Source organism: Gavia stellata, chromosome Z (assembly GCF_030936135.1).
Source record: "Gavia stellata isolate bGavSte3 chromosome Z, bGavSte3.hap2, whole genome shotgun sequence".
NCBI classification, from domain to species: Eukaryota; Metazoa; Chordata; class Aves; order Gaviiformes; family Gaviidae; genus Gavia; species Gavia stellata.
This window is the reverse complement of record NC_082637.1, coordinates 54,446,987-54,473,423: the sequence shown is the minus strand read 5'-3', so window position 1 is coordinate 54,473,423 and position 26,437 is coordinate 54,446,987. Positions and strand designations below refer to the sequence as shown.

Here is a 26,437-nt window from a genome sequence, read left to right as displayed (position 1 = left end):
GTCCCATTAAACTTCTTGTAAACACCAACTTTGTCTTTTTCCCATCGTTCACTTTATATTCATTGGTATACCAATATATCCATTGGTATACCAGATTCCTGTCATAGTTTCTCTGGAAATGTTGGTACAAAGAAAATTCTCATCCTGTGCATACTTTTAAAGTTTTAGTGTTGTTCAAACTGGAAGGAACGTATTACAGATTCTTCCTCTTCAGTATATTGTATTCTGAGTCAGTTACGTCAATGTGCTGGGTATCAAAGCCATTTGAAGTGTTTCGTAATAGTTTCAAATAAAAGCTCTATTTCAAAGTAAGCCTTAACTGTAGAAACGCATGCTTGCAAATCATAAAAAAAAAAATATAAAGAAAAATTTCAAGCAGCTCCGCTTAGCACTTAGAATAAAGGTTGCAATGATTCATAGGGTTTATATCATGTGCCTTACCTTAGTCATCATCACTGTTTTGTTGTGCTTCGTTTGAACTGTGCAACCATTGAGAAAAATCAATATTAAAATACTGACGTGTAGCAAATCGTATTTTATCCATGCTGTTGTAAAAGAACCCCTCTGTTTATGCATGCAGAAGTATCCCTCTTTTTCCTGGCTTGAGAGTTTGCTTCAGGGAATGACAGGATGGTTGAGGTTGGAAGGGACCTGTGGAAGTCGTCTTGTCCAAATTACCTGCTCACGCCGTGCCACCTAAAGCCTCTTGCCCAGGACCATGTTCAGATGGGTTTCCGACCTATATCATATTATGACTCTTTTTTCATTAAATGTGGACAATTTTGTCTTTGTTAAATGCAAAAGTATTTGAGTAGCACCAACATGTTTTTAGTTGGAGCCTTCAAACTTAGGAGAAAGAGAAGAGAGTGAAGTAAGAAAATTTATTTTGAAGAGGTGCCGTCAAACATTAATACACTAATGTTTAGTTTGCTTTTGAAAGATATTTGAGACATGAAAGATCTGGATTAGGAATAAGTTTAGAATATTTTTCCTAGTGCTAGGAGTTCTTCTTTAACTCTCCTTTTATTTCCTTCTCTGACAGCTCATTGTGCTGATAAGTGTGTCCACGGTCGTTGTATTGCTCCGAACACCTGTCAGTGTGAGCCTGGCTGGGGAGGACCCAACTGCTCCAGTGGTGAGTTTTCACCTGCTTCTGCCTGTCTCGTGCTCTTTCCATGGTGTTGTCCTCTCTTTTGGGCAGATTATCATCGATCCTGTGCTTGGGCTTCTGCTTTCTGGTCAGGGGATTGTTCTGAGTTACTGGGTTACTCTGTGTGACCTGATTTTTCTTCATTTACTTGCAAACAATGTTACCCTGTAGCAGCACTAAATGTCATGAGCTGTTTTGTGCTCAGAAACATGCCAGATAATACAGAACTTAGTATCTGGAGTAAAGTAGATAAAACTATTTTTTAACTGTAAGAAAATATCTTATTTTTTATTTTCCTAATGCGTAAAGAATGATGGTGCCAGGTCGTGTTTAAAAGCTATGAGCAAAGCCTTCCTCACAACCTTATCCTCCTTTTTCACTCTGCCACTAACTTGTCCTTTTTTCCCTGCACTGTGTTCCCCTCTTGCATTATTAGTTGCTCCCTGTCTGCTCAGTCTCTTTCCATTTTACTCACACTTACTAGTCACGTTTCTCCAACTTTCTTTTCCTTCCTCTTTGCCATGAGAGCGCGTGCAGGAGATGAGGGGAGCAAGAAACGAGTATCAAGGACACACGCAGCAGGAGTCAGGGGCAGGTTGGCACCTTTCCTGCTTCGCATGTGGGTGCAATCACATGCAGCCCAGCGAGCAGGTGGTCATGCTTAATAAAGAAATTATGAAGATCAAGGCCATAACATGCTTGATGCAAGAACATAGCAAAATGTTAAAACCACAAAGTGAAGTAGTAAAATAATATCAGTTCATAACCTTTTTAGTCACCGCTGTTCTCTAGACTCTTCGAGTGTAAAACTGGGCACTGCAGGCTGCAATAAGGCAATAAGGTCTGGACAGAGGGCAGGAACCCCTCAGTGGCAGGGCTGGCATGTTTGTGCATTATCCCTTCCTCTGTCAAAGGTAATTGTTTGTGCAGACTGTGAATTGTTATTTTTTCTTCCCTTTGCCTGAAGCAGAGTTTCCCCAAGTAATTCTTGATTTTTTTATTCATTATCATTCTGTTAGTTATTCCATCTTTCCATTCCCCTTTGTAAGGTCTTTGGAAACGTAATGTTTAGGCTAACATTACAACCATACACTTTGTTACAATCAAGTTCAAAGTGGGTCACTGCTAGTGACTGTCCACTTGAAGGAGCATATTTTAGTCAATAATAAAAAATATGTTTATAATTTAGATTTCACAGACCATATAAAATTCTAATTCATAAACCAGAGCTTGATGTCTTGCAAAGGTATTATGCTGCTGGCTTACTTAGTATGGCACTCCTATAAAAATAACAACTGTGAAAAACCTAGATCTTCAGCAGGACAAAAGTAATACGGTTGTATTTTCACCCTCATTTTTTTCTGCTTAACAAAAATAGGGAAATGTTCTTTCTTTTGCAAACAAGTTGATATGCTGACTCTTCATGTGGAACTGATCTGTTGTTCAGGCAGCATATTTTGTGAAACTTGAGAGAGGGAGAGAGAGTGAATAAAAATAATTAATAATAAATTACATGAGGAAGAACTTAACCATTTAAAATTATTACATTTGTTGTATAGTCTTTGTATATATTTACATGTCATTCTTATAATAAACAGCTCTAAAGAAACACCAAGTTTTGTGTAAGGCATAAAACTGAAAGAGTCAACAATGCAATGTTACTGTAATACCGATCTTAATCTAGTGTGCTGAATTGTCAAAAGAAATTGTCAAAACATGTTATCTTTCTTTCTGGAAAGCCTTATGTACTGAGCTCTTCTGTAACTAATCAAACGTGCTGAAGAAACATGTGTCACTAGACAATGTAGAGTGGGGAGATAGTGTTATTTATTGAGATTTCCAACTTCGAAACTTGCTGAAAAGGCACTTTAGATGAGACAGGAACCTCTAAATCTGTCTTTGGAAATAATCCTGCCTCTCACAGGATTTTCTAAAGTCCATTTCCTTTACCTGTCTGCTATAATTCATTCTGAATACATGTGCAGTTCTTTTCCTCTGCTTCTTCCTCAGTTGGTTGCCTTTGATTGCTTGTCACAGCAGCCTCAAAAGTAAAAATACTTTCTGGTGTGCGTACACAACAGGCCAAAGCTGAAAGAGCCTTTGTTCATGTACCTTTGAACAGTGTGATCTCTGGAGAGGTTGGTGATCCTCTAAAGGCTTCTGTGTGGTGTTAGAGCTAACTGGAACTGCCGACATTTGTTTCAGATCGCTAGTGTAGTCCTCGGAGAAGGGGGATAAGCTGAGGAAGAGGATGTTTTTGTTTATGTGCTATAGGGACATTTGTTTTGGAATTTGTCTCATTCCATGTGGACAAACTTGAAGAATGATGTTGCTTTCACCAGATTGTCCTTCTGAGTTTGAGTGCTGCTGTTTTTTGCTAGCTGTATGTGATTTCCTTATCCATGTGTCTGAGAGCTACAGCACAGATCAAATTGAATTGAAAAGCAGCGGGTAATGATGGAAAGACAGTAAGTGATAGGGTTTTGGCTCTCTAGCACTGAGTTTTGTTGTTGCTTGCCCTACAAAGGAGATTTTAATATTTTGCCTTTAACTGTATTTTCTGCATGATCCCCAACTTGATTAGTTTTAGTAACAGAAAGGTACAATGAGATAAAGAGATTTGCTTTTTTGATAATAATTTTGTTGATATTGCAAGTTATTAATTCAAGAAAAATACATGCAAATTGCCATACTGTAATAATTTCTATCATATAAACATTTTAAATATATAACTATTTAACTGAATAATGTAGAAGGAACAATGATTACAAGGTAGGCTAGTATTTTTGTAAGGCAGACACGCAGGTATATAATGGGTACTGATGACCATATAAAATACTGTGCCTGAAAGGGACAGATTATTCTCAAAGTGTGAGATATTAGGCAAACTTCTAGGTTTAGTAATCGCTTTATTTTCATGGACACAGACATGTCGGAAGCAACTGTTCTACCTAAGCACTAAACTTTTTGTAAAACTGCAGAACTAAACTCTTTCTTCCAAAGTACTATCCTTTCTCTATTAGGATTGATTATTCTCCTTACAAAGGAATTTAATTTTTAAGTATCTGAGTACAGAGTTAGTCCTACTGCAGCATCTGTCCATTTGCCAATCCCCAGCTTGATTTTATCTGTTGTTTCTCAGTTGTATTTACCTAGGGTGTTTAAAATAAATTCTTAAACCATATGCCACGGCTTCTATGTGACAGTGGCTTTCTGGGTGGTAATTGCAGGCAAGTGCTTCCTAAATGCGGTAATGTTCTCTCCAAAAATGGCAGAGTGATTGCATGGACTAAATTCGTGCATTGTGCAGTAAAAGCTGAATCAGCAAGCTTCCTCACCTAGCTTTGCATACTACTGTGTGCTACGGCCTTTCTAGGGACTAAACTTTTTGGGAGACTCCCATTTCCTTTTGTAGCAACCATTACCTCCTTTCTGTGACAAGTCTCATCCAATTCCTAATCGCCTAGGTCAGTTGCTGCTTTCAGTTTAGAGAGAAAAGGGGTGAAGATTTGACTAGACTACCGAGGCTGTCCTCTTTCAGTGCTTAATTCTAGCCCAACCCATAACCCTGCTCTCCTTCATATCCTCTGCCTTTCTGAAAACGTTACATCCCACCTGAGAGGAAAACAGTATTGGGTGTATTCTTCTGTGAGTAAAACCTGAGTGGTGGTCTCAGAATTTGCCTAATTAAATAATATCTCCTTGGGGAATATTTTCCATGTGAGACTTTCTTTTCTTCAGGTGTTTTCTTTTTAGTTAAAGGAAATATACTGTATTAGGCAGTGTTTGCTTGCAGTAAATTTCAGTGGGAGGTGATGAAGGAGATGATGATAACGTACACATATCTGAAGAGAAATACTACTTGGATTGAGAGATCACTCATTTGCAGATAAAAAGATAAATAAAGATTTATTGACCGAACACAGTAGTCAGGTCAATGACAAACGAGTGGACAGAAGACGTGTTGAACATATCCCTTGGACTGAGCGAATCAACACAACCAGCGTGCTGTCAGCACCCCTTTGAAGAAGTGTTTGTGAACTTCAGGAGTATAAGTTGATCAGTTCTGTGCTGGGGACAAGGACAAAGTTTAGAAAAAAGGACACAGTGGTAAAGATAGGTATGTTTGTAGATTAAAAATGTAAACAAGTAGATTTTATTGAAAAACAAACAAACCAACACAACCTTTCCCTCCCAAACTGGATTATTGTTTATATCAAATTTTTAACTTCCATGTGTCAGATTGTATTGTTACATGTTACGAGAGTGTTTTTGACTACAGGTTGTGTATAAAGCAGTCTTCTGTAAAAGTTGCTACGCATAGTGATAGTTGGCTGTCTAGATGTGTAGAGATAATCAAACCATGTTTTGCGTTTGTAGATTATGTTTTCTGCCTGTTTTCTGCTCACACTCTTGCAACAGTATTTGCTGTAATACATAATATATGGACCTGATTGTCAGTTTTGAATGTGCATGTAGGATAGCTACACATGCAGCCTAACATGGAGCCCCACTAAGCAATCAGGACATTCACTCTGTTTTTTTTCTCATGCCTAGTAGTCCACAAATAATTCCTTCAAAATCAATAGGACACTTTTGATAATAAGCTGGAGCAGAGGCAAAAGGCCAAAATCAATATTACACTGACTCGTCTGCAAAGGTTATAGCCTTCGTGATCCCCTAGCTGGTCTGAGTAGTAAAGCAAAAAGGGAACGATACGGTTTTGGTTTACGACGAGTATGTTAGAATTGTTTGTGGAAATGTGAATAGGCATTTTCTATTTAAGTATTTGTATTTAAGTAATCTGAGATTTGTTTGAATCACTGGAATTTAATTTGTGATTTGATTCTGTTTCACTGGGACTATAGTCTGAGGGCATGAAGGTAGAACAAGTGGCATTAAGGCGTAATTTGGCTCCAGGGTTTTATAAAGCATGAGAAGAGAACTGGCTTTTTCCTTCATACATTAAGCTGAGCATTTAAAGCTGGCATCTCAGAGAAACATCTTCTTACCTTTAAATGCACTTGTTAAGGAAACTTTTAAGGTACAGTAGCTCTGCTACTGTCAGATTTCCTTTACTGTCATGGGTGTGTGGAAAGTTCGCAAATTCCATGAAAATCTCACTGTTTTCTTCATGCGACTTGGCAGATGCAGAATATGGCAGAAACTGGATCCCTTGGCATAGCTTGTGTGAGACACTCACGTGAGTTACAAGCACTGCCAGTTTCTCAGTGGAGCTTATAATTTCCATTAACCCTGCAGAGGTGGATGTGTGACTTTTCCACAGACACACTTGCACCCCAAGAGAAACAGCTCCCTTAGCGTGGGTACCAGGCAAGGTGCCTGGTACCGTCTTGCACACTCTGACGGCACAGTTTGTGAATCTTGAATTGAGCTTCTTTGTTGAAAGCCTTTTGACTAACAGAGCTTGCAAGATACGCTCAGAGAGCTAGCTCATCCTTAAGTTTTCCAGGCCATTCAACAGGCTGTATAAATAGGTTCTGGTTTTAACCACATCCTTGCACCAGAAAGGCTTGATTCCCAGAACTGACAAACTGCGAAACACACAAGTGAAACTGCAGAGTATCCTGACAGAGAGCTATTTGCTTTTATGGAAAATGTAGAGAAATAGCTCATTCAAATAATGCAGAACTGCCCCCTGCTCCGGCTCCCAAATGGCCACATGCGCAAATGCATCCTGTTAGCAAAAGTGAACAGCAGGTCATAAATGGTCTTAAATGTAACCTTTTCTTATTATGTGTGTCTTCCCCATACTCTTCACTACCCTTAATTCTGCTGTAATTATTATTTCTGTAATTCCCCTAACTGACTTCCAGTTAGTTTAGTCAGCTGAATTCTTTATTTTCTCCTCTAACAGAATCACAGAATCATTAAGGTTGGAAAAGACCTGTAAGATCATCAAGTCCAACCATCAAACAAGGCTGAATATCTTAGGGTTGAGAAACTAACCCACCAGCAAATTAGATGAGGTGCAAACAGGGAAAATGGGTATTAATGGAAGTTATCATCACTTTCATTGTTGACAGAGTCACTACAGTGTCACTATGGTAGGTGGTATCAAAATTCCCAGGGCTACATAGTAGCTGTGCTTTTCTAGCATTCAGTACAACGATGTATTTGAAATTATATTATTCTTATGTTTAACATAATTTCTGTCCTATAAAGCATTTTGGTTTTGAAGTTCTAGGGAAATGAATAGATTTTATGGACATGCTTCAGCATTTTGCTGAATTACAGTTCTAGTCTTTAAGCAAAAGCAAAACCAAATATATAGTTTCTACAAAACTGAGTTATTACATTTATTTATGTTGAGATTTACTGGAAGAAGGTATTGCAGTAAATGGTGCTAGTTTTACTGATTTGTAAACATTTTCTGGATCAGAGATGCTATTAATTTCTGCTTTTCACCATTTCATAAACTCAGTATACTTGTGGTGTTTACTTAAGTTGATTTCTTGAATAATATCTGTGTAAATTTTTTTTTCTATTAACAGTGGAAAAGGATTTTTAATATTGGTTTAATTTCAATCTGCCTTATTTATTGGCAGACTTATGTATTGTCAGTGGCTCACTTAGCATATTTTTAAGGATGTGAAGGATAACATTTGTTGCTAATTTAAAAATTAAGATCACCTTCAAGTCACTGCAGAAAAGGAAAAAGGCTAATTTATGGTTCTACAAGGAGATCTGTGCAAAATCAGGATCGTGGACAACAGTGCATTTTATGCAATACAATCAGATTCTTATGATTTTGTAACTTTTCCTGTAATAGTGATTATTTTTAACAGGTTTTGTCTCAGTAGCAAGATAATATGAACGCCAAGAGCCATCTGTGTGTGTTTTCCTTAGCAATTATCCAACCTTGTGTTCTGATGTCCAAAGCACTTTAAAGAGTCTTCTGAAATTTATGGCATGTGAAAGGCATATAATTCCAGTCTTTTATAGGATCTGAAAAACACATTTTCATTGTTCTTCCACTTCGCGGATCAAAAGGCTTTTACAAAGTAAAAAAGAAAAATCCCTAAATTAAATTAAAGCTTAGCATTTTGAATAAAAATCCTTTCTTATATACAGAACAAAAAGTAAGAATGAAAAATATGCCCCAGGGTAAAAAGCCTACAGTATAACAAATGAAATCAGATAGAAACAAAAGACTCAAAGAAAATCCAAATTCAACAGAAAGTGCATTCTGAAAAAAACCACTACTATGCATTTCTGTGTCTGGTATGTAGGTAAAATAAGTCTTTTACTAAAAGGCATTGATGTTTTGTAATTATTATGTGTGATTCTTTAAAGAAAAAAGATTTCTTTTCTTGTATGCGTGTGCATATATTTTCATAACATCCTGAAGTGACTAGAACAGAAGATATAAAAAAAAATGTGGAGAATAATCTCATATTTTTGTTAAATAAGACTTCGAAGGTTTTCTAAACAATGTTTTTATTCTACTTTTCAGAATAGCTGGCTTTATTTTTTGACTTTTTTGACTCATCTCTGAAATTTCTGTTTGCCATGTTCAGCATTTACTATCTTGCAATACAGGCTGACAGACAGGTTGATGTCCCTAGGGGCTTAATGCATCTTGTCGAATTTTGAACACACATGAGTATTTCACAGAATCACAGAATCACTACGGTTGGAAAAGACCTTTAAGATCATCAAGTCCAACCATCAACTAACACCACCATGCCCATTAAACCATGGCCCACAATGCCTCCTCCACACGTTCCTTAAACACCTCCAGCGATGGTGACTCCACCACTTCCCTGGGCAGCTTATTCCAGTGTCTCACCACTGTCTCAGTAAAGAAATTTTTCCTAATATCCAGTCTAAACCTCCCCTGGCGCAACTTGAGGCCATTTCCTGTTGTCCTGTCAAGACAGGACATATATAGCTTTCAGAATCAGCAGGAATTTACTTTTATTTGGTTTAAACTCCAGTTGGGAGAATTATTACCTCTGCAGGCATATCCTAAGGGAAACGAATGCCATCGATTTAGATCCACAGCTAACCAAATCCTGATAGCAGAGCGTAGTTTCAAGAACACTTTCTAAATTTTCCAATAAGGATGGTGTGGATTTACATTAGTGACAACATTCATATTTTTGTCATGGTTTTTGCTCAGTGAATCAATGAATGTTATTCTGAACACAAACACACTCAGAAATGAAGATCATTAAGAGTAGCATCTATATGGCTATGACTTTTCATGTCCTTATGAGCTAAGAATAATTGAGGATCCATAAAGTATAATCCACATTTAGTTTTGCATAGACCAAAGGTACATGATGTAATATACGACCTATTTGATTGTTGTCATGGTACATGAAATACCTTCTTTTCTCTCAAGAAGGACATCAATCCAGTTTTCTGACAAAATTTTAAACTGGAGTGTGGTGCACGCAATGTCTTTGTAAGCCTTCATATTGTAATTATGGCACTGTCTTTGGACAAAACAGTAAACACATTTTCAGGTATGCAAAATACAAGACTATTTAACATACGAATTAGAATTAAATTACCCTTCTGTTGACACTTGAAAGTTAGATGGGCATCCGTTGTTGATGGAGAAAAGGGAGGACTTGTCCTGGGTGTGTTTCCTTACTGAGGTCATCAGAAAAAGGGTTGAGGTGAGTGGCTCCTCTCATCTATGAATTTAAATGCTGCCTTCATGAAAAGTTACTCTGTTTTGTTGTGAAATTCTTACTGAGGTTCATCAGATTCTACTTACTGCCAGTTAGATATCTAAAGTATTAGTTCCACTAATGGATATTTATGTTAAGACAAGCATGTTACTTGCTTCTGGAACAGAAGGAAGAGGAATTCATCCAAATGTTAAACTCTGGACAGCCTTAGGGCAATTTATGATAACACGATTGTCAGTGGGTTACTCCTTTGGACAAATCAACGTTTTCTCAATATTGGCCTATTTTACTGACATTGGCTATGCTTGGCTACTAGTGGCAGTTATTCCCTGATAATGCAAGTCACTTGTGGGCCCTCCTAGAAATGTTACTCTTTTCTTATTTATATCCTCTGCTCCAAAAGACTGGAATAGTTTTTAAACAGGGCATGTTACAGTTGGTCTACTTTAGTTGTAGATGATGGTTATTCTTGCTCCTTGGTGGACCTCATGGCTGTCCCTGCTGGAGATTTGTGGACTCCTTCTGCAAGTGAAAATACAGAACAGACAGTTGCCTCTGTCCCAGAGAACCTGTGGTTGAAGGAAAAGAAAAGAGATAACACAAAGCTGGAAACACGTAGGAGATGAGGAAGGAAGCAAACACCGATAAATGACCATGACAGGTAGTGGTTTTGACACACTTGCCTCATCAACTTTTTGCGGACTTCACAGGAAGGAGGAGTTATAAGGTAGGGATGTGGAGGAGGACATCATGGCAGTTTTATGGCTTGGGGTATGAAGAGCTGTGCCAAGCTGCAGAGGCCACTTGAGGAGAAACAAGGAAAACGATAGTCTGAAAATGCAACAAAGGGGCTAATGTCACGGTCGATGTAAATGTAGGGGTTGATATTTGGATACTGGATGATAAATGATAGGTGAGGGATAGACCATAAAGACCATGAAAGTAAGGACAAGGCAAGATCTGATAGTCAAAGGAGGGATGCAAAGGAAGGCACAAAGATTTAGACTTGTCCTTAATGTGACAACCTAGAAAGGAAGAAAGGTCAGTCAAAGATGTTGCTGATGTTATGGGCAGCTTGTTTATTTTACATGTTGGAGCAAGGAAAAATCAACTTTCACTTACTAAAGGCTGTGGCTCCTTGAACATATCTGAAGAAATTACGTTGGAGTTTTGAGGAGACAGAGAGACAGGAATTCTGCATATTTGCCACTATTTGCTTATTTTAAATTTGTAGTTCACAATATTGCATTCCAAGTGAGGGAGTGTTCACTCTCTTATTTTCAGTTGTTTTAAAAGACCATAAGAATACATAAGCCCAATGCTGTTGTAAGAATCTCCTCTGTTTTGGCGACAATGGTACATATTTCCAGAAATACACAGCAGTGTGTGTTGCAGAAGGACGTGTAAGCCAGAATAAAATCTCATTCTGTTTTCTTGATGCTACAACAGCTACAAAAAATGATAGCAAGAAAAGTAAATCCTAATTCTTCTGTGGTTCTTCACTTTCACCTCCCCATTAGCAAAAAAGAAAGACAAAAAGAGAAGAACTTAAAAAAACCATTGCAATAAACATTGTCTGACTTGCATACCATGTTATAAAGGAAACTGTAGCATACTGAAGAGGTAGTTGCAAGTCAGAGTTTCTAGGGAGGTTTTTCTTCTGAAATGTTCTTTGACTTGATTTGATAGCCTTATTTTGCTCTCATTATAGGCCATTCTTTAGAGAAGTACAGAACTGTAGATGATCAAGGTGGGTTTGCCAGGAATAAACTCGGATTCATTTGCACTTTTCTTTTTGTTGCCGTTCAATGAAAACAACAAAAAAAAAGCAGAAAACCCCCTTACAAGTATGTGACCACATTTAGTTAAAAATGTCTTTGTTTATAAGGAGCGATAAAGGAGTTACCCAATTCTTCAGATGTGCTTCAGATTATTATAAATATTCACACCTTGCGCTATAAAATATCAGGGCTCCCTCCATCCCAATTTGCAAATCACCAGCCGCTCACAGAAACCGTGTGCATAAACCCACATCCAGCCCAGCATAATAACAGTGTGCATTAAAGTTATTACAGTAGGAAATACAGAACTTTAAATCTTCAAAGATGCTACAGAAGGCCCCAAAATGATAGCAATTTGCATCACAGATTTGCATTTCTTCTTGAAAGTTATTTTTTCATCCTTGAATCCTTGAGCTTCTCTATGTTTCTAAAGTCATCGTCTGGCACTCAGTTGCAGTGAGCATTTCTTTATGATGGTAGACCTGTATTGTCTTAGAGTTTCATACATACTTGCTCATTTTAAATGACGGTTTACACAATGCATTGCCCTTATTCCCAAAAGCAAACTTTTGCTTTCACTGAGTAGCCTTTTGCGAGAAAGTTCTCTGTCCTATATTTGTAGCATTGTGTGATGTGCACAGCACATACTGCAGTGACAAAAAAGATACTCCCAGATGAACAGAATGTCTAAAAAGAAAAATGACAGCAAGATGTGGCATTAATACCATGGTGTTTGTTAAACATTTACATTGACTTCCCCCCCTCCCCCTACAGCGTAAGGTGAAGGCAGAAAGGACCCTGTGAGTCTACTGTGAAAGCTGATAGGGTGCAGTACAGCTAGCTGGTTCTGTTTAAAACAGAAGAACCTGAGAGTGAATATAACATATGTGAAAAGGGGAGGGAGAACGACTTTTGTAAGGAAGCTGCTCTGCGTAAAACAGAGCAGCATTAGGCCAGTTCTGTATGATCAACACAGAAAACTAACCCTGGTTTACTGATTGGGTTTTGTATTTCTGCAGGATTCAAACTGTTTCCAGGAGTTGTTGGGGCTGAGATGCATCATCCTTGTGTTGAAACCATTCTGAACATGGGGCTCTTGTCTCTACACTTTGCTTCCCTTTCACATATACCCTGTGCTGAGACAGATGATTTACAGCTCCAAATCTGTTCAGAAGCTGGTAGCTGACACTTTTGCATGCGTATGCATGTGGTGTTTGCATATGTGCATGTGCCTGTGACCTTGGTGCAGTCAGGACAGTCAGAGCAGCTATTCTGATTAAACTCCAGCTGACAGTCTGTAACCTGACGATAGTCATTAACTCAAAGACTATGCCATTCCACCAGATTAGCAGCTGTGTGACTTCCAGCCTGGCTTTCTTAGTGTCTGAACACTAGGAAGCAGCAGAAATCATCTGATGTAATAGTTGGTAAATTTAGCCTCCAAAAGTAATTAAAAATAAACCAAACTCACCACGGGAAACATTTCTACCCTTTGCCCTCTCCTTTTTTAATAATAAACTGAGCATCAGTTTCTGACAAATCACTTTAATTTCCTATGGAGAACATTATTGATTATCAGTCAGGGGACACAGAGGTAAAATATGTGATTTATCCATCTCATTCAAAATTATTATTTATTCCCATTAATCCTGCAAATTTCTCCACAGTTCTGCCTGTAACTCACAGATAGATGCTAGGCTGGTGACAGACCTTGCACAAAGGACTATCGTGCAGTCGTACTATGGCGGGGCCACTGTTGTCCTGGTGGAAGGCTTCACCATTGTGCTGTAGTGAAAAATTGCATAGTCAGTATTTGTTACCTACCTGGCCTTTGCCAGGAGAATAGTTGTGAGACTGGAAATCCTATTAGCAGCCATATTATGCTTTTTATTCTGATGATTTCCTGCAAACATAATGAGAAGATCACGCCAGGAAACTAATAAATTATTATGTACTGTGTGGTACATGCTTTTACAGTAAAATAGTTAAGAAAGACTCAAGTTCACAGACACAGCACGTTCACCCTGGATGTCAATAAATCTCCAGGAGGCAGTGGGGCGCATCCCAGGGAGGCAGTCTGGGGATGGGATTGTAAAAAGGCCAAAGGGAACACAAAGCCTCCGCTGCTTCACAAGTGAAGCGGTTTCTAGCAAGGCAGTCTTGGTGCCTGGGTGTTGGATGCAATGGCAGATGCGTGGTAGTAGATGTTTCTGGTCTGTGTGGCTCTGAGACTCATTACGCTGGGTCTTCAAGCAGCTACATGAATGTTGTTGCACTGCACCAAATATCCTATTTCCAGCTATTGGTGAAAGAACACAAGCTCGCACTTATCAACCAAGAATAAGTCTTCTCTTGCTTGTCATGTCTTTATATCTAGAGCATGTTCAGTCCACATTCATCCTTGACTGAGCTCTGCACTGGAACAGTTATGGTCTGGTGATCAGTCTGAATTCTTCTGTTCATCAGACATCCCAGGACAGGTTGTTTTAAATTTTATTTTTTTAAATTTTTTAATTATTCCATGAGGAATGGCTGAAATTGAAATTGTCTGTTTTGTTTGGGAGCAGGACGAAGACTGTTATCCGAGTTCCGACTAACGTGTTAAGCAAAAAAATATGTAGGGGGGTCTGCTCAATCATGAGAGAACACGCGACTGTCTCAGACACCTCACCACCCATACATGTATTTATAGATATCCCAAAATAGCTAGTTTCCTGACAACAATTTGAAGTTTTAAGAATGAGGATTACACTTTCTATTCCATGCAGACATGTTGAAAATAAACATATAGCAGTTCTGAATGATTGTGAGTTATCATGGCGAAAGGCAACTTGTGAGATGCTGCGTGCTGTAGACAGCAGCGCGTTGTAGTATAGTCCAGAACAAAAACCACACATCTTCAAAGAGAGAGGTCGATAATAAGATGGACAGTTGTTCTGTCATTTTGACAGTATTGCTGGGTGTTTATAATACATACAATACTTTATGTTGCTCTGTATTTTATTGTGTGTAGGTGCTCACAATATCTCCATTACAGATGCATGTTTTAGTGAACTTTCCTGGGAAAAAAAAAGGTCTTAAGAAGTAGATTCTTTAAAAGACCCTAATCCCTTTTTATTTGTGTAGCCTGAGTGAACAGCTCCTGTAGCTGAATAATTCCTACCCTGAGGAGGATTCTTGAATTACTTTGCATTAGTCTAGGAAATCATGCCTGTTCTCTGCCTGGCTTTTTTGCCTCAGGAGAAGACTGGCAGAACAATGGTTGTCAGTCTCCAAGAGGAGAGCCCAGGCTTCCAGTTGCTGCAGTTGAGGCTTTCCCATTGTACTGCTGTTATCAACACAACATAAAAATAAAATCAGATCATTTGACCATATGATTAGCACATTCCTGTTGAACTCTAGGTGACCTTAACCTTCTGGCTCTTTACAGAACTCCCATGTTTCTCACTTAAGAAAAATTTCTTCGTTAACATTAAGATTTTTCTTTTGATGCTGAAATAACCTCTGAGTGGTTTGTGTATAGGGTTTTAATGGGCTACACTGGAGCAGAGAAGAAAAGATGCATTTGAATGATCCTGAAGACACATTGGATAACCAGATTTGTAACATCCAGATGAAGTTTAACCATATAACGGTTGGTTTCTATTGCTTGGTGAAACACTTGTGTTTTCTTTTGCCCTATCAGGATATTGAAAGATTGAAAAGGAAATACTTGCAATTGTGTAAACAGGTAGGAACTTCTGGATTTGAAAAAAATCATAATCTTGTGTTGAGTAAACTTTGAAACTTCCTTGTGGGATTCAGACAGTTGTTTATGGATTTAGACTACATTTTTTTACTTTTTTAAGTTAGCAGTATTTCTCTGTGTAAGTGGAAGCTCACTGCAACCATAACTGTTATTTGATGGTGGAGAGTCATAATGAAGAGTTTTGACACTGGAGACTAGACCTTGCTTCACATCTTAAAGTGTTTGCTTTTATGCTCAAGAAATTAATTTGTGTGCATAAATTAAGTTCTGTCTGCCTGCCAAGATCCTTGAGGACCAAGGAGAACTGAGGATGTACTACATAACTATTTCCATTTCACGACTGGTTTTTTTTTCAGTTGACTCATAGTATCTTCAGTGCTGTAACATGAGCTATTACAAAACTCCTGTAAATTTTTCCTTCTACCCCTTCAGCATGTGACAGTGACCACTGGGGACCTCACTGCAGTAGCCGCTGCCAGTGCAAAAATGGAGCCTTGTGCAACCCCATCACTGGAGCCTGCCACTGTGCATCAGGTTTCAAAGGCTGGCGATGTGAGGAACGCTGTGATCAAGGGACATATGGAAACGATTGCCATCAAAAATGCCAGTGTCAAAATGGAGCCACCTGCGACCACGTGACTGGAGAGTGCCGATGTCCTCCTGGATACACTGGTGCCTTGTAAGCAGCGGGTATATTATTTATGGGTGAGAGATACAAGTTTTAAATAGTGCTAACAAGAGAAATCAAGTTTAGATTAATTTTTAACACTATACTGTTGGTCTGGCTGCTGCGTAACGCAGGGAAGCAGGGCTGGTGGCTGAGAAGCAGCTGGGCAAACCATGTTGCAGTGCACATTCAGATGTGTAGCTCAGAGAAAGTGCTCTTGGTCTGGACTGCTAAGTAAAAGCCACAAAAAGTAGCACCAGTAGCTTCCTTATGACCGCCATGAAAACAGTTTGGCTACAAGTTTGGAAAATTGCATTGAAACATGGAGTTATTTGGCTTTGTCATTCCAGAATGGATTTTGAGCTTTGTCAGTAACAACAAATGAGCACCAACCAGTGTAGAAAGAAATATCTTTAAGAAGAAATAATTCCTAGATTGCCAGGTCTGTTTCCTTAGATTTGTTGCAGTTTCCTTAGATTTGTTGCATGGATGCTGTGCAATATTCATTGTGCGTCTCTTTATGTTAGACTGCTTTCTGTTTCATACTTTTGACTGGAAAAGGTAACAATAACATAAAAAGTAAAGAGGTGGCTGGAGACTGGAGTGTGTGCCGAAGTAATGGTTGTCTCTGTTGTATATCACCACCTCCCCAGCTGTGAGGACCTCTGTCCCCCCGGGAAGCATGGGCCACAGTGCGAGGAGAGGTGCCCGTGCCAGAACGGAGGTGTCTGTCACCACGTGACTGGGGAGTGTGCCTGCCCGCCAGGATGGATGGTAAAAACACTTTCTGAAATCGACACAACCCCATAAAACTTCCATATTTGTAGATTTTGGGCTGTGTCAGAAAAGGGTAGCAAATGAGGATAGCAAATGCAGTCCGCCTGTAGCCAGGAGTAATGAGAAACGTAATTTAGCATAAGGGACTGGAATAAAATACTTGCAAAACCATCTGTTGCTGAAAATCCTCCTGTTCTGCACTGCCTTTTTAACCATATCAGATTCTGGGAAGCAAAAGACATGAATCGTAGTGTGACGAGGCAACATCCTTTAGATCTTGTCTGGAAGTCATTCATTTCTAGATATAACTTGGTATTATAGGGAGGTGACACCATTATATATTTTAGCAGTGGGTTTTGTGCCTGTTTTCTTATGTATACTGTGCATGGCAAAACCCCCAGACCTTTAGATACTGTGCTAAATGTTGGTGATCAAAATGGGACATCAGAACTTTGACATTACCTTTAGACTTCTACCCTTTTGTCGGTGGGTAGGGAAAGAAGAATTGACCTCAGAGCTGCAAGTAGGCTCCCCTACTACCAGGCTGCCAACTCTGAGTTGGAAAATAATGCAGCTGGAAGGGGATTAAAAGGCTGGAAGGTGATCAAAGCCCAAGTAACTTCTTTAAATACATTTGAGGATAATATTTATCAATTGTATTTGTTAATAATGTTTTCTAGTGAAATGCCCATTTCGGGTGATAATCCACATTTACTGAACTTTTAATTATCTCATGATAATTGAGATATTATATTGAGATAACCTGTGGCAGAGCTCAGTTTTCCACCAAATAGAGAACACAGCTATAAATTATCATCTTTGTTTGTGTGTTTGAATAGCACTGCCCACCTGACAACCTAACTTAGATTATGGCCATTTTTACTTTTTATTCCACTTCATGTTAGAAGAATGAAATTATTGGTCATAGAATACAAATGTTTGCATAAATTCTTGACTCCCTTTATCTGCCTAAATGCAGCTAATGAAAAATGGGATAGCATATGAAGCAGTGATGGAAATTCTATACTAGTGTGTGTCTTAACTAATAAATTACTGTTTAGCCCTTTCACTAATTTTTCATTCCAAGTAGTTATTTAAGCATAACTCCTTGTTAGTTATGAAATGCCTGTAAATATGTTCTTCTTGAAATGGCTTCTTAAAAGTCTTAAGATCTGATGCTCCCCTCACTACATAGGTGTAGTTAGTTCCAAGGATGTAAGTAGCAGTGCAGAAATTCCAAACCTCTTGAAGGGAAGCAGACATCCTACCTAAGCTTTTAAGATATGCTGCTTTCAATGAAATTACAAACAGCCTTTTCTTTCATCAGAAAAAAACAAATTATCATAAAGTAGTATAATTTGGGCATTACAGCAATTACTGATTTCTACACCACTACTCACTGAAGGGCATTTCTGGATGTCTTGTTATATACTACTCCTGATAAATAAACTGGGAAGAGCTTGACATCAATTAGTATTAAATGTCTAAGTGTTTTCACTGTTGCTTAGAGATAGTGTTTTTCATTAGCTTTGGCTTCCAAAATGGAAATCCTAGAAGATTATTACTCCAGTGCGGAAACATACCCCATGTTTAAAGCTGGAGAAGTGTCTGGCATTTCCAAGATCAGCACTAGACAAGTGACACAAGATCACCTTGACCTTCCTTCCTTCCAAACCTTTCTTCCTTGTCCATTCAAGCTGTAATCCCGAATCTAATATTAAGATTTTTTTTCTGCACATGCAGGGCATGGTCTGTGGTCAGCCTTGTCCTGAGGGTCGTTACGGGAAAAACTGTTCCCAGGAATGCCAGTGCCACAACGGAGGGACCTGTGACTCAACAACAGGTCAATGTCTTTGCAGCCCAGGTTACACAGGGGAACGGTAAGGAAAACTTACTTTTGCCAGACTGCTGAACCTGCAAGGGGTCTGCTAGAACAGAGAAGGTTAAGAAGCTGGTAGAAAGCAGAAGGAAAATATCTGTAATACGATTAAAAGAGTCTTATGAAATGTGTGCCATGTCACTTAGCTGATGCTGGGTTAAAAGTGCCTAAGTGATTACCCTTCCGTAAGGAACTGCTTGGTTTTAGGATTTTCCTGCTGTGGCCCATGCTCCGGCAGTGTCTGGTGGGTCTTCACTTGAGTGGCTTGCAGAATGACGCAGTTTGGTGTATGGTGAAGGGGTGAGGAGGGAAGCTCTTGGTTTTGTGCAAATGTTTGGCAGTTGTAGTAGCAAAGGAGGCTCATTCGGTTCCTCTTTAAAGTGAGCAAGCTGGAGACTTGTTTCCTAAAGTATTTCATTCAAATGAAGAGGTGAAACGTATTTATTTTCTGACTTGGTTGTTAAAAATTGTCTTTGGTAGATTGGAAGGATAATATAGCAAGACATAATTTTTGAAGGCAGGGGAAGGTGATGAAAGAAGTGTTTTCCTGCGTATATTTTAAACAGCATACAACTCATTTGCTGAAGTCAGCAGCAGCTTAATCACTGGGGTCAGTCCAGGGGATCTCTGCCAACAATAGTAGGTGTTATAACCATATGCACTTCCCACACGAGTGTTTACAGGACATGGGGAGAGCTGTGCCAGACATAAGGGGAAAAAAAACTCGTGAAGAAGGGAAACAATTAGTCCAGAGCCATTTGGATGCCAAAATCAAATTTGTGTCTGTGAAGAAACAGTGCAGAAGGTGGTAGATGCATTTAAAGAGACACAGACAAGTGAGCAGGGGAATCAAAGGAATATCCAGATGAGAGTCTACGCACTACACTGGTGTTTTTAAAAGCAATTAAATTTTTGTCTTGGAATTTAAATCTGACTTTAATCTGAAAAGCCTTACAGGCTGCAGCATTTTGATCACTTTTGCAAGTCTGAGCTCCCTCTTTTCCTGCAAAACAGACTGTACTTGCAATTCTTTTGTTTTTCAAGATACTCCAAGGGCAGGAATGGGTCAGAAGCAAGGTTATAGACCTGGTTTTTATTTCATGTCAGTGGACTGGCAATGGAGGGAAGTGTTAAAAGAAATGTGTGGGCACTGGCTGAGGTAGCATGTACATACCAGCAGCAAAAAGGACGGTTTTTAAAAGTACTAAGCTATGCTCCGTTTCTGTGTATAACTTCAAGAGTATTTGTCTGAGATGTCAGTGTGGTGGTGACACCTGAAACTTCGTCATACAGCGAGAAAAAGGGCTCCTAGAGCGTGTAACAGTTTCTAGGTGGTCTGAGTTAATACAATGGAATCTAGTTTAAACTACCTTTATAGTTGTTCTGCCTAATACTTTTTGATGGATACCTGTCCTCCCAACGAAGTGGAATAGGGTCTTTCAGAAGCTGATGAAGATGCAACGTAAAAAAAAAAAAAAAGCAAAGCTAATAATTTGGCTGGGATTCCTGATTGTCATTTGGAGAAAATTCATTCTCCGCTTTATTTGTATAACTCCATTAGGAAACATTTGAACAGGGTTATTAGCTCTACTACTATGCTACACCTCTGAAGGAAAGGGGATTTTATTGCTGGCTTCGGTCAGGGCAGAGTTACGAATACCTTGAAACTTCTGAATAACAGTATCAGATTGAGGCAAATACTGCAGAAGCATGAAATGAACACATACACCCATTTTACCTCAGTCAGAGGGCTCTGCTAAATTATGTTAAATTTTGCAGTGCCTCGTATCACGTCTTTGAAATTCTCCTGCAATAATCCACCAATCATACAAAAAAATAGGAAAAGAGACAAGTGTAGAAGAAAAATGGAAAGAGACCACCAAGGAAATTCTTTCATAGGACTGGGGAAATGAGAAGGTTATAAGCTGATAAAACCATGAATAATGTGCTGTATTATCAAGTAATATTTTTGTACAATCTGTAACTTTGTAAAACTTACAGGTACCGAAATTGCAGAAGAAGTTATGTGCTTGATATCACCTGTTGAGTTCACAGCATACCTCAGGACTTCAGTGTCAGCATGTTCTGGCCTTAAAGCTTTGGCATTTAGCTGTTTTGTCTTTTTGTCTATGTCAACGTAATTCAGAGTTTAAGGGATGCTTATATGGAAAAATATGGGGATTTTCCCTGACACACAAGCTATGCAATGTTGTCATTGTTGGCTCTGAGGCATGAACCTGTTGAGCTGAGAGGTCTGCTATCATACATATAATCAAATATTTTAAGTGGACCTAGTGCTGGAGACTTTAGCAATGCTGTAGGAGTACTGGTATTCCGAATTTTAACAATTCAGTTATAAAACACAGAAAAGTTGAAAACATCGAACTCATATTGTATCTCTTAAATACATGCCAAATGAAATTGCTATCTGGAAACTCATTAGTAAAGGAGTTGCAAGTTTTAGAAGCAGGATACTGAAAATTGTCTTTTAGTAGTCAGGCTGGACAGCTAAACATACGGTCTGAACTGTCGATTAAATAATGCCTTTCATATGTAAAACATTAAGGAAATAAGACTCCTGGCTAAAGTAGCTATCTTCTAAAAAGCTCTGTGAATGAAAGAGGAAAAGTTTGGTGAAGAAGTCTCTTTATTAGGATATATTTTCCTTAAGGAGCAACAAAAATCACTGATACTCTCCCACGCAGGTTAAACTCAAGTCTTTACTAATTTTCACTTTCATCTATTGGAAAAGTCAGATGAAAAGAAGAGTTTGGGGTTCCTTGACATGGAAGATTTTTCCATGTCATCCTATGAATTTTTGAAGGGCAAAATCAACAAAAACATAGGTTTAGAATGAAATTCTGAAAAGAATGGCATTCTGGAAACATCATGTGTTTGGAAACACAATTAGAAAATATTCTTGTCAGAGACTGCTGAGCATGATGGCCAGGGAACTTTCTGGCCTGAGCATCTGCAGGGGCATGGGTGTCTGCTGGATATTCACACTATTTCTAAGTGGAGAATCTAGATAATCTTAAAAAGATGGATGGCTTTTGAAACAAAATACTTAAAAAGTTATTCCTTCATACTTCAGATCTGATTTGAGAGGGCTTGATTTTGTTCTGGTGTCTGAATGCAAAGTGCAATGGTCTGTGTGTGCACATTCTCTCCTTTGTTGGAGAGAAGGAAGACCTTTTCCAAAGGAATTTGCAGAGGCAATGTTTTCAAGCCTGTCTAGCTGAGCAGCAAAAGAAACCAGAGAGAAACGCAGTTTTAAATACGAAGTTATATAAATTCCTGCTCTACTTAAGAGGTGGTTTAGACCAGCATAAGAGATTCATCATAAACCGTATTTCCCTTAAATCTCCAAAAGCTGTAGTTTATGGGAAATAAAACTAATTTTTGTTTGTTTGTTTTTCTCACAGATGCCAAGATGAGTGTCCAGTGGGGACTTACGGAGTGCAGTGTGCTGAGACCTGCAAGTGTATGAATGGTGGGAAATGTTACCATATTAGTGGTGCCTGTCTCTGTGAACAAGGATATACAGGAGAGCACTGTGAAACAAGGCTTTGCCCTGAGGGAATTTATGGTCTCAAGTGTGATAAAAAGTGTCCCTGCCACATGCTTAATACCTGGAGGTAGGCTTTACACCCTTTAGCCTGTTTTCCTTTTCTATATAGAACATAGAAATCCAAGTATAATCTGAAAATAAGTATTTCCTGATTTTTCTAGTACTTCCATGCAAACTGAAGCAGCTAAAGACTTGCAAGGGTATTTGGTGTTCTCTAACCATATCAAGAAAGAAAATATCAACTGAAAAGAGCTTCTGAATTTTAGTGCTTACAACTATATTTGATTTTAATATTCACCACTGTGTTTGGTCTCTGACCCATGAAATAAATGTTAAGACAAAGTGTGACCTTTATCTATATTTACCACATGAATAAATCATTATATTTTTCACTGTATAAAGTCAGTATACATCATACACCCCTCACGTATTCTGGTGTACTGTAGATGAGAAATCACTGAATTGAAATCAATGAATGTGTAGTCTTACGAGTTGGGTGTGAGAGGACAATCCATTTCTCTCTCTCTCTCTTTCACTATATATATATATATATATATAAAAAAATAAGATTTGGTGTAGATGACTATTTTAATACAAAATTTCCAAAGCCTTACCAATTGTAAATCTAGGTTTCAAAAATACATTTTTTGTCATTTAAATGATTTTTCTAGAAAGCAGGTAAAATCTGAAAGCAGCTAAAACCTGGAAATTGAATGAAAATAGTTTTCCAGTTGGCTTACCTTTTACCATCTCTCTTTATTTAGCTGGTAATGAGTCCTATTTTTTGAGTTTTGTGTGTCTTTGGGGATTTCACAGTGTTCCAGCATATTATGAAAATCTAAAAACTAGCTATTTGGAGACGAATTTACAGCTGTGAGGGAGCAATGTCAGATGTCAGTTGAGGCGAGCCAGCATATTTACGGAACAATTCTGGACCGCTTTCTCTTGTTACAAAACACAGTTCTTCTTATAAAATACTTTGGTCATTCTATATTCACTTACACATTCACTTACACTTAATTGCATTACTAATCACAGTAGCTTAGGTAAGGTTTGTGAGCATAATCTAAATTTTTGCTGTTGAAAATAGCTGTGAAAGAAATTTGCAGAAACTGTTGACTGTCACATAGAATGCTGCTGTGTGTTGTATATAAGATGCACTTTTCCTCATAAATAAAATGAAAGCCTTTAGTCAGAATTTAGCAGTGATGTTAAAGCACTGAAGCACATACATGGAAATTAGGCCCCTGTGAAAAATTACTTTGTGGATTGTCTGAGTTGTTCAACATACTTTTTTTCATTGACAAACCATGTGACAGCAAACTGAATTCTTTTCCCTTTCCATTAATATACTTTTACAGTTGTGTGCTTGCACTTCTGTTTATCCCATTTACTTGAAATGTCTTTTGGAAAAACACAGTTTTTGACATAAAATCAGGCAATTCATTCTTCAGGCAAGGCATTCAAGAATAAATGTCACCATAATGCTGACCTATCTAGCTCTCAAATTATGCTAGTAGACCACATACTATTGTATTATGAATTATGGTTAGCTGCTTTCCTAAAAATTTGTCTGCAGACTGTTGTAGCAGCCTTGTTTGACAGGAACGCATAACACTGTATAGTATTTCTGATATTACAGGGATTACTTCTGATTCATGTTCAACACAGCTGTTCCTTCATTTCTACCGTTGGAAGACAGCTTTTGGTCAAATCAGATCACAAATGTTCACATGTAAACAGAAGCATATGGCTGGTGTTTTTTTGAACATTTTCCCCTCTGTATGACAAATCAAAAGGCACTTAACAGCCCTGTAGGTGCGGGAGCATATCTGTAAGGGCGTAATGATCTGTGAGGAAAACAAAGATTTTCATGACTTCACAAGTGTATTTTTCATATATAGGTTCCTTCCCCCTGGGTCAGGGAGTGATTAAGACCACCAAATAAAAGAAATCAAAGGGCATCTGAGTAATGGTATAGAAGGCAAAGCTCCCTGTGGACACTTTACGCTTTTGAGAATCTGTTGAGAAGCCAGTTGTGTCTGGTTGTCTTCATCTCTCACTAAATATCAATCAGCCAGGGGACAACTTTTTAAGCACATCAGGGAATATCCTCATCCCTTACTTGCCTACCACAAGTACTATTTGGGCTGGCTGTAGCCAAAGGATCTTCTTCATAGCACTAACCCATTTAGCAGCAATGTAACAACCAATAATCCCAGCGCACGAAAAAGGGGGTACAATTCCTTCTTCAAATACACTTTGTGTGTCTGTAGGTCTAGGATCCTGTTAGGGCTTCTAGGGGCCTTGATATTGTAAAAGATCTTTTCATCTGGGTATGACCACTCGTTTAGATATCCTCAAAGAGGAGATGTTGGTAGGCTTAGAGCTCTAGGTTATTACTTTTGTTCTTAGTATTCATAGATATGGAAATGAACTAAAAGTTAGTTAGAAAATTACTTAGCACCAGAAAATACTGCTGTAAAATACGTGCACATAAGTTGCAGTATACAAGTATGTGTCTAGACATTTTCTTCAAATACTTAAAGATACAGAAACATGATACACCATGGTTCAAAAATGTATACATGTTTCTATTACTGTTTTATGATTGAGGAAATTGCATGAAAACAGCTTTGGAGATAATTCATAATTTGCATTTTGGGTAGGCTAAGCTACAGGGATTTCGCTGCTGCTTTTGGTTGATGGCAGCTCCTGGAGATGAAAGGCAAACCCATCCTTGTTTTTGGTTGTATCAGCAGCCTTTATTAAATGCTTCATAAGGGGTTAGATATAGATATACTTGAGAGATTTTATTTTTTTTGAGGGTTCCAGAGGACAGCAGCAGGTAACAAGCTTCTTGTGTAAAGAATTTTTTCACAAATGGTTCTTCTTTATTGCATCTTTTGATATATATATGAAAGGATTTGTGCTAGAGTGCAAATCAGACACAGACCTCTGTTTGCTGTGACTAGGTGACACTATTGATTTTTCCCTTTTTACTCGACAGTCAAGAAAAAACTAGAGTGAGCGCTAGCTGGCTGAGACTAAGACTGCATAAAACACGCTTCTGTAACGGGGTACAACAGCAGTGCTGTGAGCTGGTATGAGCAGACCCATCTGTCTCTGCCATTTCCATCCCGGTTTGTGGGGCTTACAGAAACTTTTAATTTTGGAGATCCACTTGGCAGGAATGAGCGAAAAGGCCTTGATCTGCCTTCATCAGCATTCTCACTTGTTTTTGTACAGAAATGTTCTTCTAGCCTAAACCACATTTAGAGGGGGTTTTGTCATGCCTTTACTAAAGTGACACCTGACGATCATTCAGAAAATGTAAAAAAGGCAGACTGTAGCTGCATATTTATCTAGAAGGTTTACAAAGGATATTTATTATACCCGTGTTACAGCATATGCACTGGTTTCAGGTTGATCTCCAAGCTAAATTTGAGATGTCCCTGTGTTTTTTTTCTTGTAAACTCTTTCTGGTGATCTTCCACCGCTGCTTCACACCTGTAGGTAAGATCAGCTGGGGTTATTCTGTATCACCAACTAATTTGGTGTAGTTCAGGCTGGAATTAGGGTTTATGCATGACACGAACTCTAATGGGGTTTCTTTTGTCTCATGCTTTTTCTGCGATATATATATAGGGTTGAGTGGAATTCTATGGTGTGATACATGCTTAGTTCATATAGTCTGGGTGTGTTTTTAAAGTAAAGATTAGGGCATCTTGCAATTTTGCATTTTTCTAATGGACTTGTATGTACATGTACAAGGGCTTTTCATGGTAATTTTGTATTTATAGGGTGCTACAGAATTTAGTTGGATATTGTAATAGTGGAACACCTATATAAATCATATGAAAAACATTTAAGTTCACCTAACTCCTTCAAATATATAATATCAACTACCCACAAGTATTATTTTTTTTCTCTGTACAGAGTAGGGTTGTTTTTCCAGAAAAAAGAACAAAAGACCAGGAATAAAAGCGGATGTACTGGCAGTATCTCTCAACATCTCTTTGTTTCCCTATCTTAATATATAAATCTTATTGCCAATTAAGCTAACTGCATGAGAACCCATCAAAAAGCTTCAGAAGTGCTCCAGCTTCCTTCATCTAATTACAAATTATGGAATACTAATTTTGGTGTCAATCAATATATGTACAAGTATGACTTAGTAATACTCACTGGGGCGCAC

At 38.4% G+C, this 26,437-nt stretch overlaps 1 protein-coding gene across 2 annotated transcripts in view; it reads left to right on the top strand.

The window, feature by feature from the left end:
- Positions 1-26,437, top strand: part of MEGF10 (multiple EGF like domains 10) — a 76,515-nt gene that overhangs the window by 13,882 nt on the left and 36,196 nt on the right. For both annotated transcript variants that reach the window (XM_059833579.1, XM_059833578.1), the window contains exons 4-8: positions 1,043-1,135; positions 15,778-16,024; positions 16,666-16,786; positions 18,533-18,669; positions 22,094-22,306. In XM_059833579.1, coding sequence (XP_059689562.1) covers positions 1,043-1,135; positions 15,778-16,024; positions 16,666-16,786; positions 18,533-18,669; positions 22,094-22,306 — 811 coding nt within the window. The remainder of the gene's footprint in view (positions 1-1,042; positions 1,136-15,777; positions 16,025-16,665; positions 16,787-18,532; positions 18,670-22,093; positions 22,307-26,437) is intronic.